Source organism: Spermophilus citellus, assembly GCF_964194105.1.
Source record: "Spermophilus citellus genome assembly, chromosome: 1".
Taxonomy (NCBI): Eukaryota; Metazoa; Chordata; class Mammalia; order Rodentia; family Sciuridae; genus Spermophilus; species Spermophilus citellus.
The window spans coordinates 233,870,242-233,884,747 of NC_138182.1; the positions used below are offsets into that span (position 1 = coordinate 233,870,242).

Consider the following 14,506-nt stretch of genomic DNA (forward strand, 5'->3'; position numbering starts at 1 on the left):
ATTTCCACTGAAGACACTGGTGGAAGATAGTGAGGCTCTGCAAGTAATGAAGAATAATGCTGTTGTTAGAGGGATTTTAGGACTGAGAAATGTCATTCAAAAATCTTAGACTAAATGGTAAAATATCTAGTTTTCAACAGCTTTCATAAAAGAGAAAAACAATTCTGCAAGTTAGTTGAGAACATGTCACATATTCCTGTTTTTGCCAATGACAAAACAGAGAGTAATGGGGGGTTCAGGTGACTAGCCAAGGCCACAGAGCTGGTTTACAACAAAGTTCAATGTACAACCCAGTCCAGTGTATTCTCTGCACCACACCCCATGGTAATTGGGAAGCTAAATGTTACCATCTGACCATACTGCTTCCCAGACTGAACAATGCAGACTCACAATAAAAACCATGTTCTCAAAAGGCTTGGCAGCTGGTTTACCATAAACTGTTACTGACCCTCAGAACATGGAAACCTATAATTTGTAAGAATTCTTTACTACAACTCAGGTTATTGAGTTGAAAATGATACAGTGCTGATTTAAGCCAAGTGTGCTTATAATAAAAGGTCACTGGCTACACAGATGCACATTTCCATTTGCCATTTATTAGCCTAGTAATGCATCCTGCACAGCAAACAGCAGCTTCTCCCATTGCTCGTTACTATTAGGAAAGATTTTTAGGCACTCCTCAAATTTCTAGCATTTTGGAAAGGAAAGGATCTGACCTTTTAAACCTATTTGGTACTATGGCTGAACCAATTCACACAGCACATTAAGGCATCAGATAGATTCTTTACAGCAGGTTAATGAGTTCCTCTGAAAGTTTGAAAAAGAAGTCATGAGTCTCACTCAAAAGAGAACAACATTAAAGCCTCTCCCCACCACTAGAAGAAAATTAGCTAATTGACAGTTTACTTTATAACACATTGCATGGCATTTCTGAAAAAATACTAAAACAGAATGAAATGAATATGGGACAAAAGAAAAGAGGGGAACAAAACACCAGGTGAGCTGCATCCTTAAACAATCATGGAGCAAGAGGTACATGCTTTGTCTACCAGTGGATGCCGTCAATTCACAGGAGACTTCAGGACTTCATTTGTTAACAATTTGTAGGTGGGTTCAAAGGGGGCCTGCTCTACTGAGCTGTCCTCTGCATCAGCAAAATTCACATCTTAGATGATGAAACCATCAGACTCAATCAAGCTAGTTTACTTTCCCCCCTCACATGTTAACAAAACATGACTTCATCACAAGTTTCCTGAGTTGTCTGGGGCTCAGGAGGGAAGGGACATCTAAGGGACTTAATAGCATCAAAGGGCTATAACATCTGAAGTCTATTTTTAAATACTTTAGCATATGCAATATAGTATTTTTGATGGGCTAAAATTATACCTATGCACAGTCAGCATCCCTAACCAGAATTTACTCACTCAGGGTGGTCAAGTAGCATGATATCAGAGGTCCCTGCCTGTAAGTCAACACCAGAGATTTTGCTAACTGGCAAACTCAAATGGGTTTTCATTGATGATTTCAAACTCTGTAGCTTGCTAGTCACATGGCAGATGTTAAAAATACGCTTTTGTTGCTGAAATTAATGATATTTAAATGAAAACAAAAAATCATTTTAGAGACATTCTTATCTCTTCCATGAACAGGACATAAGAATCCAAAAAGGCCTTATGTTTAGCAATAGGGCCAGAGGATCCCTATTGCTTAATGCTCACTATACAGATGAGAGAATCCTACCTCTGGAAAGTTGTTGTGTTGAGTGAAACCTTTCCAAAAAATTTGACTGGAGTGTTTCACATGGCCAGAGATGTCCCTGAGTTTAAAGAACACATGCTTTTGTCCCTGTTGCCTAAAATATGTGTTTAATGAAAGCCTATGTGTAGGAGAATTGGCCTGAGACTACCTGACCTGTTTGGGTTTAGCACTTCCTCACCCCAAACCTCAGCCACCCTTTGCAGCTTTGCAGTCACTTGGGCATGACCGAGTGGCCTTAAGAATATCTCAGCCTACATGTAATAATCATAGCACTGCGGCTGACACCACCTCAGTGAACTTTCAGGAATTTTACAAACCAATTGTTAAAGATACTCATGATAGGCTTAAAACATCTAAATTTACAAATAAATACATTATACTGACAAAAAGGGTAAAGGATACTCAAAATTGATCTTCTTCCTAATTTTTCCACCCTAGTGGTGCTGGGGACTGAGCCCAGGACCTTATGCTTGCCAGATAAATGAACTGAACAACATCCCCAACCCCACTTCCTAATTCTTTGTCATACTGTACTAGAGTTTACATCAATTCTATCTAATGATAGACAAACTATTAACATAAGTAATTATATAGTAGGGCTCTATTGGGCATCTCTCCCTAGCTCTGAGATTAATGATGACACACATATTTGCAACCAGCCATGGTGGGAATGCAAACGCCATGGAAACTAGCAAATGCTACAAATCGAGACTGTTTTGCTTTCATCCTGGTTGTTAAACATTTACCAGAACATCACTGGTAATGTAATGGTCTTGAATTAAGAGAGAAGTCACTGCCTTCTCTCCATATCCGTATTCTACACCCTCAGTTACACCCACGTAAGTAAAACCCCACACCCATTTTGTGCAGAGGTCCCTTTCTGCCATGCACACCTGCTGCCCAAGGCGACAGGACACACTCACTTTTGAAGCAGCTGGGTCCACTAGTCTCTGGCGATGCCGGGCTGAGTTGAAATGGCTCTTCGGAGGCTGCCCTTCCTGACAGTGAATGGAAGATGGGGAATGAGCAAGAGGAGGAAAGGGAGAGGTGGGGCATGGGATGATGGGAAATGATCAGAAAAGGGAGAGGGACAGTGTTTAACAGCACCGTACTTCATCTCTTTTAGCTAAAAATCTAATAACAAAAACACATAACAGATACTCCCCCGCTAAAAAAAGCACACGCTACATGCAAGTCATTTTGTTAAAAAGGCTTGTGTGTGTGTGTCATAAAGTCACAACTGAGGTCCAGGATCAAGACTTTTCCTGCCAAGTTTTCATTCTTTATTATTTGGTCACTTCCTCCATTCATACATTAAGGTCACTATTTAACACTGGAACTTGATTTCCCTTAATATGAAGTCCCTCTTCCTGAAAAGAAAGAAGTTATTATGGAGCATCCTTAGGGATAGACTTGCCCCCGTTTGCGTATCACCATAATGAATCATAGTCCTTCTCAGAACCATGAAAATTCTCCTGACTGGGAAGCTTCTCTCTCCATCATCCTAGCAGAATTCATCTCGTCTGTGAGCCACCAATAAACACTGCCCCTAAACACACATTATTTTTTATTGGTTTAACAGTGATTTACATTAAATTGTATACACTAAACCTATATAAAACAGTGGTAGTCTCTCCTTAGACCAATTCTGTCAATGCCTCTGTGTGTGTGTAGCAAATGGATCACACAGGGAGACTTACACTTCCCTGTGACACATTCCCTGCCAACACACGCAAACATTACCTGAGGTAGTACCTTATATTTTAAAGGAGAAATTTGGAACCGGAGCCCCCATATATGCTACAGAGGGTCACTACTCCATCTTTCAAAGCTGCACATCAGTAAACAAGAATTTAAGAAGGAAGCATTTCATCCCTGTGAGCACTGGCTCCAGGGATGGCAAGATGGAAGGAACAGAGATGGTCTCACAAAACCCTTGGGCTCAAAGGTCCAGATGCCTGGCAGCAAAATAACCCTTGGGTCAGGGACAGCATTTGCTCGGCTCTAGTAAAGAGGAAGGAAAAAGAGCCTCCACTTAGGTAAAAATTCAATGCCTGTGTTACACCACTTCAGAATTTTTTATTTTTTAATTCTAGGAATAACAGCTCTGTTACTTCTAAGACGTATCAATCAAACCCAACGAACTGCCAACAATCACTGGTTTGGTGTCCACAGCATAATGCTCACCTTTCAAAAGAGAAATGTCATAAGGAGCAGATTGCAGGGCAGGATTGTGTTTTGTTTTGTTTTGTTTTGTTTCTAGAACTGCCCTGCCAACCTGCATTCTTTCTCCACTCTCTTTTGGAAAAAAAAAAAAAATGCAAACAGTCTTGACCCTCAGCTAACCTAGAGAAGGCACCAAAGCTTTAATAGCAGAAATGATATTCATTGACTCACTCACTACTTTACCAAAAAAAAAAAAAAAATGAGCATGCCTTCCCATGTCAACAGAATCAATAGTTTTTACATAAGAAATGTAGTTTGAGGGGAAAAAAATCAGACATTATTTATTTAGGTAAATTTGTTTAGAAATTATCCTTTAAACTTAAATGATTTATCAGAAGGGGTTTTTAAATGCTTTTCCTTTTCTTCCTAAAAGAAGTTATCACATGTAAATAAATTGTCATCCTCATTAATACATCTGGAGAACTCTCTGCCCTTATTAACCTCCCAGTGGAAAGATTACAACTGAGTTAAGAGTTCCAATGCACAGTGCCAGGCTCCCACTCATCAGGAAAAAAATTAATCTCAGCCTTAAATACACAATTACAGTCAATGCACAAATTAACTAAATCCTGGGCCTGTGGTTTATTGCTCTTCTTCTGACTCCAAGGTGAAAATGTTATCTTTTTATAATTAGCTAATTGTACCATGAACTCAGCAGGAGGCAGATGTGGATAATAAACCTGAGATCTGAATCTTAAACTCCCAGTTGCTAGAAAGCTGGTTTAAAAAGAGCAAGCACATTCTTCAAGGGGTGGCTTTTTGGAACCTGGTCTCTCTTTTATCTCATTTATCATCAAATACAACTTGTGTAACAACAGTCTGCCTGCAATGAACAAATAGGTTTATGAAATAATCAATGTAGTTAGACAGAGATTCTAGTAATATATCTTAATAGAAACCCAGGAAGAGCCTGGAGGATTAATGTCATTTTAATGAATTGCACATAGAGTGAAAATAAAGGAATTGTCAACAGCTCACAGCAAGTTTTTCTCCATATGAACCACATCTTAAATTTAAACTAACATTAATTTTCAATAGTCCCATTAAACTGTAGTGTTAAAAAAAAAAAGTCTTTGGTAGTTAGCTGCTTATATATTCACAAGTTAGTCTGGTGACACTGAGAGCCTATATAAAGAAATGCACATTTAGACCCTAGATGGAGACCTTTGAGAAAACTTTAGTCATTAAGAAGCTGGAACATCTGCTTCATCACTTTCAGGGAGACCCTAACTGAAATGCTTTTCTTTCCTTTTTTTTTTTTTCCAGTTACTTACCAGATCTCCTGATATTTCCAGAAGTACAAACAATGCATCTTTGAGATTAGTCAACTAAGTACAATTGTACCACATCAACTATGTATAGAACATTATACATTTGTTAAGAAGCAAACAACACCCACAAATGGTTTCTTACAAAATTCACTTCCTTATATGCTATGGCTTGAATGTGCACACCCCCATATATAACAGAGCCCCCTTTAAAATTAAAAGCTCTAATCTCCCCAAATTTTCTGACAAATCATTTTTCTGCAACTGAGATTCCTCATGCTGAGAAGGGAAACTGAGCAACTGTCCCCAAAGCATGGGCAGATGCCAGCAAGACTGGAAAACTGGAATTGTAACATAATCTCTGGCCAGCACTTCCCAGCTGTTTCCTGCCTTTTGTGCCTTTCCTCTTATAAAAGTTATTTTTGCCCCTCTACCCCTGAAGATGGAGATTTGAGACAGAAAAGGTACCTCTTGTGCAGGGCCAATTTGGAATAGGCCTATTTTCTTTCACCAACCTCTGTCTCCCAAATTTAACAGCTGAGCACTCAGTAGAACCTACTACTCCAGTAGCAAAAAATTCATACATTCAAAACTTAACCCCCAAATTTACAGTTAATGGTATTTGGAGGTGGGGCATTTGGGAGATAACTCGAATTAGATGAGGTTATAAGAGTGGGGATCCCTATGAGGGCACTAATGGCTTTCTAAGAAGAGGAAGAGAACTGTAAACTGGCTTGCTTATTCTCTTTCGCCATGTTATGATAGAGCAAAGAGACTCTTACCAGATGCCAAGCAGATGCAAGCATAGTAGTCTTAGACTTTTCAGCCTCTGGACAATGAGGTAAATAAACTTCTATTCTTTATAAATAGCTCAGTCTCATGTATTTTGTTACAGCAACAGAAAATGAACTAAGATAATATACATAACAAATTTGGTCACACAATTTCTATATTCAAGGAAAACATTGAATTCTATCAACCATGCTAACATTAAAGGCAAAATTTGTAACTTCATTTTCTTCAGCAAATTCCAAGTCCCCCAAATCTGTTTCTCCTCCTAAATGACAGTCTTCAAACTCTGGTATCTGTCATTCCAGACTGAGACATCAGCCTCCTCCTACCATTTACCTCCTGGCTAATGACATCAACATCAGCAAAATAACAGATTGGACCTGGGTGAGCCCTGCAGGACTCTGAACTGAATGGCTTATTTGTGTATGCAAATTGGGACTCTTCAGTGCAAAAGGAACTGGGGGAGGGGGTTTGGGGGAGTTGAATTCCTCACCATTAGTTTTGTGAAAATAGAAGCATATTCTATTGCTTAGGTGAACTCAACCAAAATCATTTTGCTGTGATAACCAGTAGTAATAAAGGTAGCAACCCTCAATTATGTAAATAAACTATTAGAAAATGACAAAAAAAGAGCTGACATGGGAGAAGATGGCGGCGGGAAGTGAGTAAGCCGCTCGGTGCTCCGCGCCGCCGCGTCTGAAAAGATGAGGTAAAGATCATTAAAGGAGATCTGTCGACAAAAACCCAGCACTGTGTCAAGAAAGGGGCCTAGGTGGAGTGAATCCGCCACGAATCCAGCCAAGGTGGAGGGAGTCCATCACGACTTCAGCGCGAGCAGTAAGGCTGCAGCCCCAGCTGCACGGCTCTATCGGCCCCATCTCCTTCTCCTCTCCGCCTCTCCGCTTTGCTTCTCCCCAGCTGTCTCTCCTCCCAAGCTCAGTCTCTAAATCTAGATCTCAATTTCTTTCCCCCTCATATCGAATAAAATCAACTTCAAACCTAAGTTAATCAAGAAGGATAAAGAAGGTCACTATATACTGTTAAAAGGAACCATCCACCAACAAGACATAACAATCATCAATTTGTATGCACCCAACAATGGAGCTGCAACGTTCATAAAACAAACTCTCCTCAAGTTCAAGAGTCAAATAGACCACAACACAATAATTATGGGTGACTTCAACACACCGCTCTTGCCATTAGACAGATCCTCTAGACAAAAACTGAATAAAGAAACTATAAAACTCAACAGCACAATCAATAACCTAGACTTAACCGACATATATAGAATATATCAACCATCATCAAGTGGATACACGTTCTTCTCAGCAGCACATGGATCCTACTCAAAGATAGACCATATATTATGCCATAAGACAACTCTTAGTAAATATAAAGGCGTGGAGATAATACCATGCACCATATCTGACCATAATGGAATGAAATTGGAAATCAATGATAAAAGAAGGAAGGAAAAATCCTACATCACATGGAAAATGAACAATATGTTATTGAATGATCAATGGGTTATAGAAGACATAAAGGAGGAGATGAAAAAATTCTTAGAGTCAAATGATAACACAGACACAACATACCGGAATTTATGGGACACAATGAAAGCAGTTTTAAGAGGGAAATTCATTTCACCACATCAATAGACTTAAAGACAAGAACCATATGATCATCTTGATAGATGCAGAAAAAGCATTTGACCAAGTACAGCATCCCTTTATGTTCAAAACACTAGAAAAACTAGGGATAACAGGAACTTACCTCAACATTGTAAAAGCTATCTATGCTAAGACTCAGGCTAGCATCATTCTGAATGGAGAAAAATTGAAGGCATTCCCTCTAAAATCTGGAACAAGACAGGGATGCCCTCTATCACCACTTCTATTCAATTTAGTTCTCGAAGTACTAGCCAGAGCAATTAGACAGACAAAAGAAATTAAAGGCATAAAAATAGGAAAAGAAGAAATTAAACTATCGCTATTTGCGGATGACATGATAATATACTTAACAGACCCAAAAGAGTCTACAAAGAAGCTGCTAGAGTTAATAAATGAATTCAGCAAAGTGGCAGGTTATAAAATCAACACGCATAAATCAAAGGCATTCCTATATATCAGCAAGAAAACTTCTGAAATGGAAATAAGGAAAACCACTCCATTCACAATATCCTCAAAGAAAATAAGATACTTGGGAATCAACCTAACAAAAGAGGTGAAAGATTTATACAATGAAAACTACAGAACCCTAAAGAGAGAGATAGCAGAAGATCTCAGAAGATGGAAAAATGTACCCTGTTCATGGATAGGCAGAACTAACATCATCAAAATGGCGATATTACCCAAAGTTCTCTATAGGTTTAATGCGATGCCAATCAAAATACCAACAGCATTTCTTGTAGAAATAGACAAAGCAATCATGAAATTCATATGGAAAAACAAAAGACCCAGAATAGCAAAAGCAATTCTAAGCAGGAAGTGTGAATCTGGAGGTATAGCGATACCAGAGGTCAAACTGTACTACAAAGCAATAGTAACAAAAACAGCATGGTACTGGTACCAAAACAGGCGGGTGGACCAATGGTACAGAATAGAAGACACAGAGACTAATCCACAAAGTTACAACTATCTTATATTTGATAAAGGGGCTAAAAGCATGCAATGGAGGAAGGATAGCATCTTCAACAAATGGTGCTGGGAAAATTGGAAATCCATATGCAACAAAATGAAACTGAATCCCTTTCTCTCGCCATCCACAAAAATTAACTCAAAATGGATCAGGGAGCTAGATATCAAATCAGAGACACTGCGTCTGATAGAAGAAAAAGTTGGCTACGATCTACAAATTGTGGGGTCGGGCTCCAAATTCCTTAATAGGACACCCATAGCCCAAGAGTTAACAACAAGAATAAACAAATGGGACTTACTTAAACTAAAAAGTTTTTTCTCAGCAAGAGAAACAATAAAAGAGGTAAATAGAGAGCCTACATCCTGGGAACAAATCTTTACCCCCCACACCTCCGATAGAGCCCTAATATCCAGAATGTACAAAGAACTCAAAAAATTAAACAATAAGATAACAAATAACCCAATTAACAAATGGGCCAAGGACCTCAACAGACACTTCTCAGAGGAGGACATACAATCAATCAACAAGTACATGAAAAAATGCTCTCCATCTCTAGCAATCAGAGAAATGCAAATCAAAACCACCCTAAGATACCATCTCACTCCAGTAAGATTGGCAGCCATTATGAAGTCAAACAACAACAAGTGTTGGCGGGGATGTGGGGAAAAAGGTACACTTGTACACTGCTGGTGGGGCTGCAAAATGGTGAGGCCAATTTGGAAAGCAGTATGGAGATTCCTGGGAAAGCTGGGAATGGAACCACCATTTGACCCAGCTATCGCACTTCTCGGACTATTCCCTGAGGACCTTAAAAGAGCGCACTATAGGGATACGGCTGCATCAATGATTATAGCGGCACAATTCACAATAGCTAGACTGTGGAACCAACCTAGATGCCCTTCAATAGATGAATGGATAAAAAAAATGTGGCATCTATACACAATGGAGTATTATGCAGCACTAAGAAATGACAAAATCATAGAATTTGCAGGGAAATGGATGGCATTAGAGCAGATTATGCTAAGTGAAGCTAGCCAAGCCCTAAAAAACAAATGCCAAATGTCTGCTTTGATATAAAGAGAACAACTAAGAACAGAACAGGAAGGAAGAGCATGTGGAAAAGACTACAGTAAACAAAGACGAATGGGGGGAGAGAAACGGAGAGAGAAGGGAAAGCATATGGAAATGGTAGGAGACCTTCAAGGATACATAAAATTATAAGAGGCTATGAGGGGCAAGGGGGAGGGAAAAAAAAAGGGAGAGAATTGAATAACAGCAGGGGAGGTAGAGAGGGAAGATGGGAGGGGAGGGGAGGGGGGATAGTAGGGGATAGGAAAGGTAGCAGAATACAACAGTTACTAATATGGCATTATGTAAAAATGTGAATATGTAACAGATGTGATTCTGCAATCTATATTTGGGGTGAAAATGGGAGTTCAAAACACAATTTGAGTCTAATGTATGAAAGATGATATATCATGAGCTATGTAATGCTTTAAATAATCAATAAAAATATTTAAAAAAAAGAAAATATTGTGTTCAACTACTTCTAAAAAATAAATATTTTTTTAAGAAAAAAAAAGAAAAAAAGAAATTAAAGGCATAAAAATTGGAAAAGAAGAACTTAAATTATCACTATTTGCAGATGACATGATTCTATACCTAGAAGACCCAAAAGGGTCTACAAAGAAACTACTAGAACTAATAAATGAATTCAGCAAAGTGGCAGGATATAAAATCAACACGCATAAATCAAAGGCATTTCTGTATATCAGCGACAAAACTTCTGAAATGGAAATGAGGAAAACACTCCATTCACAATATCCTCAAAAAAAAAAAATAAAATACTTTGGAATCAACCTAACAAAAGAGGTGAAAGATTTATACAATGAAAACTAGAGAACCCTAAAGAGAGAAGTAGAAGAAGATCTTAGAAGATGGAAAAATATAACCTGTTCATGGATAGGCAGAACTAACACTAGTTAGTTCTAGATGGCACTAGAGCAGATTATGCTTAGTGAAGCTAGCCAATCCCTAAAAAACAAATACCAAATGTCTTCTTTGATATAATGAGAGCAACTATGAACAGAGCAGGGAGGAAGAGTAGGAAGAAAAGATTAACATTAAACAGAGACATGAGATGGGAGGGAAAGGGAGAGAAAAGGGAAATTGCATGGAAATGAAGGGAGACCCTCATTGTTATACAAAATTACATATAAGAGGTTGTGAGGGGAATGGGAAAATAAACAAGGAGAGAAATGAATTACAGTAGATGGGGTAGAGAGAGAAGTTGGGAGGGGAGGGGAGGGGGGATAGTAGGAGATAGGAAAGGTAGCAGAATACAACAATTACTAATAGGGCATTATGTAAAATTGTGGATGTGTAACCGACGTGATTCTGCAATCTGCATTTGGGGTAAAATTGGGGGTTCATAACCCACTTCAATCTAATGTATGAAATATGATATGTCAAGAGCTTTGTAATGTTGTGAACAACCAATAAAAAAAAGAGCTGACATGAGCATAATGTAGTAAATTAATGAGACATATTTCATCTTCAAGCTAAATGCTTTCTCCAAGCCTTCACCTGTTAAATAAGTCATTTTTTAGAAATTACAAACATTCCTTAACATTGCAGATCATACTTTTTAAAGAAATTATTATTCCCTTAGCATTAAAGATCTGATACCTTATAGTGCTGTAGCCTAATTTGCATCACATAAGCATATTTACAAGAATGCTCTGTGGAAAACAATATATCAGGCTTGAAATAATGGGTACCCAATGAATTTAGTTGCTTACAGCACACTATTTACAAAAGCCTAATTCTTTAAATCAGGTGTAAGTTACTCTATATCAAAATGAGATCCACAAGGAAAATTTAAAACTAAGCATATCTATAATTTTGGCATGAATCCCATTTAAAAAATCTATCATTGGACATTTCTAGCAGAGACATTTTAACGTTAAAACAATCCAGAAAATAACAGAATGGATCATAAATGTGTTTTAAGGGCTATTGCTTTTAAAAAGTAAGTCCAAAAACATTTTAATTCTGAAAAGACTCACATGCATTGTCAGGGAAGAATAAATTTCTTCACCCAACTTATACATGTATTTTTGTGACAAATGTTTTGCCCCCAATCAAAGCTCTCACTAAATACTATATTTAAACACTACATCACTATTATGAATAGGCACTATCAAAGAGGCCCTTGAACACCATTAACTTAGGACCACACACAGTCAAAATTCTTCATGAAGACAAATTGATTGATAGAATTTACAAGGTTGAGAGAGAGAACAATTGTCAAGCATATCAAAACAGGGATCAGAAACCAAAGAATATTGAAGAAAATGTGTCATTTAGAAGATAGAGCACATTTTTCCATTATGATAGAAGCATCTGAAACTCTTGGAATTAATCATACAATAATTTATGAAAAAACTTCATAATGAATAATGTCCTAAAGAAGAGAGTAAATCATCTTTTCTTATCTTCTTTCAAAGCTGGGCTTTTCAAATTAGCTCAAAAGGTGAGTCACCAAATGGGAAGGAGGAAGGAAGAGCCTGCAGACCCTGGTTTTCTAGCTTCCTTCCCTATAAAGCTCATATTTTTCATCATGAAATAATTTATTAGCTCTACCAGCATTGGACTCTATATCCTGAACTACTTTAATTCCTATTAAACAAATTCTCATCTCTAAATTGAAGAAGTGACCCTCAGACAAAATCTACACTAAGGGTACCGGGGATGTAGCTCAGTGGTAAAGTGCCTACTTTGTGGGTGAATGGGTGAATTCCTGGGTTCCATTCCCAGCACTGCAAAAAAGCAAGTCAATACACACACACACACACACACACACACACACAATAAAAACAACAAGACAAACAAAAACACAAAAAGGGACTTCTTAAATCATGATGAAATAGGAACCACCCAGGAAAATCATTAAAAATGCTTTAGGCAGAATCCCAAACTTCAGTCATTTATGTTTGACTCCATGCATGTACTATGTGTACTATCATTTTACTAATAGTTTTATTTTAAAAGATGACTCCTTCTTTTAAAAAATTAAATGCTTGTATTCTAAAGATGGCCTACTTAATGGCATTTTTTTTTTGAGGGGGGAGTACCAGGGATTGAACTCAAGGACACATGACCACTGAGCCACATCCCCAGCCCTATTTTGTATTTTATTTAGAGACGGGGTGTCACTGAATTGCTTAGCACCTCACTTTTGCTGAGGTTGGCTTTGAACTTGCAGTCCTCCTGCCTAAGCCATCCTGAGCAGCTGGGATTACAAACATGCACCATAGCACCCTGCCACATAATGGCATTTTTAAATCATGGTTTTGTTGTGTTTATTACACTTCTTTTCTAATGCAAATTAAGAAAAATGTAATAAACACTAAATTAAAATATATACATATTGACTGGTGCCATCCTGTGCGCAGAGGTGTCTGTCTTAAAGTGTGTCCACCAATGCAAGGGTGCAACCCAGGTGGTGTACTTTCAGGGGTGGGATGGAAATGATGGGTACTCCACTGCAACAACTCCCTAACTACTCCACTGCCTACTCGAAGATGCCATCCAGAGATCACAAATTTCCCATGTCTATGATTCAATTTTTGACCTTTGTCTCCCAAGTCTGTCCTTCTTGGTGTTCCTCATCTCTAGGACAGAGACCACTACTTACCTGGACTCAATGACCTAGGAGTCACATTGCTGTCTTCTTTTCTGACCTATTTCCACCTTCTGTTATCTCCCTCATGGACCAAACAACCCCATCCCTATGTAACCCTCAGCACATGCTCTGGACTCTGGACTTCACAATACATTTCCAATCCATCCTTTCTTACACTGTTTTCAGCTTTATCTCAGCCATCCACATTAGTGTGCTGGGGCAGCGTAACAAAAGTGCCACATACTTGGGGCCTCAAACAACAGAAACCAGTGTCTAATAGTACTAGAGTATGGAAGCCTGTGATGAAGGTGCCAGCAGGGCTGATTCTTCCAAGGGCTGTAGAGAGAATCTGTTCCAGGCCTCCTCCTTGCCTCAGAGTCAACCATCTTCTCCAGTCATGACATCTTTCCTCTTAGCAGGCCTGTTTCTGTATCCAAATGTCCTCTTTTTCTAAAGACACCAGCCATACTGAATTAGAACCCACATTAATGACGACTTCCTTTTATGTTGATCACCTCTGTGAAGAATCCCCTCCAAATATGTTCCTTCTGAAGTACCAGAGGTTCAGACTTCAACATAGTAGGGGTGGGGACACAATTCAACCCATAACACCACCCAAGTCATCCAGAGTCTAGCAATAGTCTTGTATCTCCTTTCTGCTGCTTTGCTTTCCATAGTCTTATCCTCCCAGGGGCAGATAAGCCACATTAAAAAAAAAAAAAAAAAACATAAATCATGTCACTCCCCCCCAAACTTTCACTGTCTTTCCCTTCCACTCCCCTCAAGTCCTTCATGCTTGCCAAGCCATGAGTAATCCAGCCCTGGCTGCTTGTCTGACTCCCCATTATCCATACTCCTTACTTGCTTCACTCCAGCCAATGGTAGTCTTTGTGCCACTTCAGAGCCTTCCAGACACTTTTCCAGCTGCAGGATCCCTAAGGTTCCCTTTCCTGGAAAATACCTTCTTCTACATGTTTTGCAAAGCATACCTATTCACTTCATTTAGGAAGGTTCAAATATGCTTCCTCTGAAAGAAGAACCCCATCCTTCCCTTTCCCTATGTTCCTTTGCTTCGTAACATTTATCACTCCCTGGCATTATACTTGTGTTTTTGACCCTGTTAGTCTATTTTCTATAA

The 14,506-nt window shown here is 38.7% G+C and overlaps 1 protein-coding gene across 11 annotated transcripts in view; it reads right to left on the reverse strand.

Annotated features, from left to right (window-relative positions):
• The window catches only part of MAST4 (microtubule associated serine/threonine kinase family member 4), a gene marked incomplete at its 5' end in the record, with an annotated part of 570,488 nt that overhangs the window by 293,791 nt on the left and 262,191 nt on the right, over positions 1–14,506 (reverse strand). For 4 of the 11 annotated variants that reach the window (XM_081294778.1, XM_081294781.1, XM_081294772.1 and 1 more), the window contains one exon: positions 2,682–2,756. The exons of the other annotated variants lie outside the window; for them this stretch is intronic. In XM_081294778.1, coding sequence (XP_081150904.1) covers positions 2,682–2,756 — 75 coding nt within the window. The remainder of the gene's footprint in view (positions 1–2,681; positions 2,757–14,506) is intronic. 11 annotated transcript variants of the gene reach the window in all.